The sequence below is a fragment of the Myotis davidii genome, unplaced genomic scaffold, assembly GCF_000327345.1.
Source record: "Myotis davidii unplaced genomic scaffold, ASM32734v1 scaffold1695, whole genome shotgun sequence".
Classification (NCBI taxonomy): domain Eukaryota; kingdom Metazoa; phylum Chordata; class Mammalia; order Chiroptera; family Vespertilionidae; genus Myotis; species Myotis davidii.
In genome coordinates this window covers 66470-69264 of record NW_006286298.1, presented here as the reverse complement: position 1 = coordinate 69264, position 2795 = coordinate 66470, and the positions used below count along the sequence as shown (strand labels likewise).

At 60.6% G+C, this 2795-nt stretch overlaps 1 protein-coding gene across 1 annotated transcript in view; it reads left to right on the top strand.

Moving 5' to 3' along the window:
- The window catches only part of FAM57B (family with sequence similarity 57 member B), a gene marked incomplete at its 3' end in the record, with an annotated part of 5168 nt that overhangs the window by 1131 nt on the left and 1242 nt on the right, over positions 1-2795 (top strand). Inside the window, exon 2 of the mRNA XM_015560056.1 lies at positions 448-531. Within this exon, the coding sequence (XP_015415542.1) occupies positions 448-531 (84 nt within the window). The remainder of the gene's footprint in view (positions 1-447; positions 532-2795) is intronic.

Below are 2795 nucleotides of genomic sequence, written 5' to 3'. Positions count from 1 at the left end.
TTTGGGGTCACTAAGGGACTAGTTGATGAGCAGTATGATGACGGGGCAGCTGAGTGGTGCAAGTACAGGCCCAGGGCTTCCCCTTGCCATCCTGTGCTGTCTCCCCCCCCACCCCCCAGGGAAGGGGCATTGTTGTCAGCCACACATTCTCAGCATTGCCTCACCCCAGAATGACCTCCCTGGTGTGCTGGGAGGAAGGCAACTCAGTGTTCACAGGGCAGGGAAGGGAGCCGGCAGCCAGGAACGGGAGGAACTGAGGAGTGGCAGCTGGGCAAATGCAGGAGCTGAGGTGGTGGCGCCGAGCCCTGGGACAGGCAGCTTTGGGAAAAGATGGGCATGGAGGGACCTGAGAAGTCACCAAGTCCAAAGCATCGTAACCGGACAGTAAAGAGGAGAAGCCAAGGGGTGTGTCTCCTCCCTCTACCACTGCTGCCTCTCCCTCCCTAGGCTGGTGTCCTCTGTCCAAGCCGTCATGGCCTCCACAGCTGGCTACATCGTCTCCACCTCCTGCAAGCACATCATCGATGACCAGTAAGTGCCATGACACCCCCTGTGCCCAGGTTCCAGCATTTCGTGTGTGTGTGTGTGTGTGGCCCTGAGGTCTTCTAGGGGACTCCGGCAGTGGTCCCCGAGCCCTTCCCTTGGGCCTGAGCAAGTTAACTGCAGTAGCTGCAACTCAACACCCAGGGATAAATTTATCCACGTCCTGTCCTTAAAGGTCAGAACAAGCCGGAGAAGGAATAGGGATCAAACAGGATTCTAGAAGCAACTCCTGGGCCTCCCAGCCTCTTTATCACAGGTCCTCCCCTACCTCCTCCAACCCTACACCCTTCAGACCCTATTTCCAACCAGCAGCTAACTGGCGTTCCTCCTTCTTCATGCTGGGCTCACCCCTCACCTCCTCCCAGAATCCAGGGACCAGCCCCAGCTTCATGCACGAGGGAGAGAAGAGAGATGACAAAAACAAGGCCACCAGTGGTGTGTGTGTGTGTGTGTGTGTGTGTGTGTGTGTGCGCGCGCGCGCGCGCGCAGAGGTCAAAATTTGGCACTGGCCGCTGCTGCAGTGCCTGGTGCTTGCCAAAGCCCGGGCCGAGAGGTGGGGCCAGAGCGGGACGCAGAGGCCCCTGTCCATGGTGCTGACAGGCCGGCGCTAGGTGACCCGCGGGCTGCGCCCGAGTTGCCTGTAAGGTGCTGACGAGGCCGCGCGCTTCACTTCGGGCCCCGCCTCCTTTCTCTGGTGGCTGCCGAGCCCCAGGGACATTGTCTGGATGAGCCTGAACTGGAGGTGCCCCATCTTTCCCTGCAGATGAGTCCCCTCATCTGTGGATTGGGGTACATCCCGCGTGGAAAGGCAGCTGGGAGGAGCTGAGTTGTGTGTGAAATGCCTAGAGCAGTCCTGGCTCACATCTACTGGATACTGAACTCTTTCTTCAGGCTCCACCCACGTGCCTGAGCTTCTTGCCCTCGCCCCCTCTCCTCCATCCCTAAGTCCAAAATGAGCCTGGATCCCCACACATTTCCTCCCCGGCCCTCCAAACAGAGGTCACCTTCCTCTTACCTCTCCTCCCGCCTAACTCGGCTCTCCTCCCTCCCCTTTTAATCCTCAGGTAGAAGAGGAGGATCAGGGCTAATCTAGGGGCCACAGCTGTTCCCCCTTCCAGCACCTCATGGCTGAGAGGGTGGGTCGGGTGGAACCCTTCGAATCGCTGCCCAGGGACTGGTGGGTGGTCTTAGTTCCCCCAAACGCCCGTGGTCCCACCGCCTACCCTGTCCCTGCAGCCGGTTCTCCTGGCCACTCCGCTCCCATGGCTCTCAGGCTGCTGGATGCCGGCCCACATTCTGCCCTCGTCGCTAAGCTGCTCCTTGTCTCTCCCTCCTGGTCCGGCTCCCGGGTGGGTCTCCACTGCTCGTTCCCTGAAATGACCCCGCGGGCACGGGCGCCTGCTCCCTTCCGGGCCGGCCTCCCCCAGATCGCGCTCCCCCAGTGCGACACTCTGCTTCCAGCATGAGCCCACCCCAGCGACCCTCCCCCGTCCACCTCCAGGCCTCACTCCCTTGCCCTGCAGCAGCGTCTCACATCTGGCCTCAGCCCCTTTCTGTGTCTTTTCTTGGCTGACGTTGCTTTGTCCCTCCACTTAGCTGGGCCAGCTCCCCCCGACCTCCCACCCCGCCTCGGACCTGCCGCGGCACGGAGGACTTCCGAGGCAGGGCTCGATGGACGCGCTCCAGCAGGAGAATGCAGAGTAGAGTTGCAGATTATGCACTTTTCATTTTTGTTTACTCTCAAAGTACATAGAACTCTCTGCTCTTGGCTCCTCTGGCTCAGCGTTTCCTCCGTAATGCTGGGCTGTACCTGGGAGAGCCAGACGTCAGGCCGCACTCCACTCGGGAACAGCAAGTGCACTGACGGTGCCAGGGGCCTCCTCCCACACGTCTCCAGCCTCCCAGGCAGCAGCGCTGAGAGTGAGGCCTACCGAGCCAGGCTTCGGTCTGTTCCTTGGCCAGGTCACCTCGCCCCCAGTTTCCATTTGTGAAACGGAGGGGTAACCATACAGCCCTTTCGGGGGTTGTCAGGGAGTAAATAAGTTGTGCGTGTGGAAGGCTGAGCGTATTAGCGCGGTGCCTGCGTGGAATCACTAGTCCGGGCTCGCCAACACGGTCTCTCCCCACCACTCGCCCGGTGCGCCCTCAGCCCGTATTAGCGCGGTGCCTGCGTGGAATCACTAGTCGGCGCTCGCCAACACGGTCTCTCCCCACCACTCAGGGCCGACGCCTTTCATATCTTTGTGTTTTTT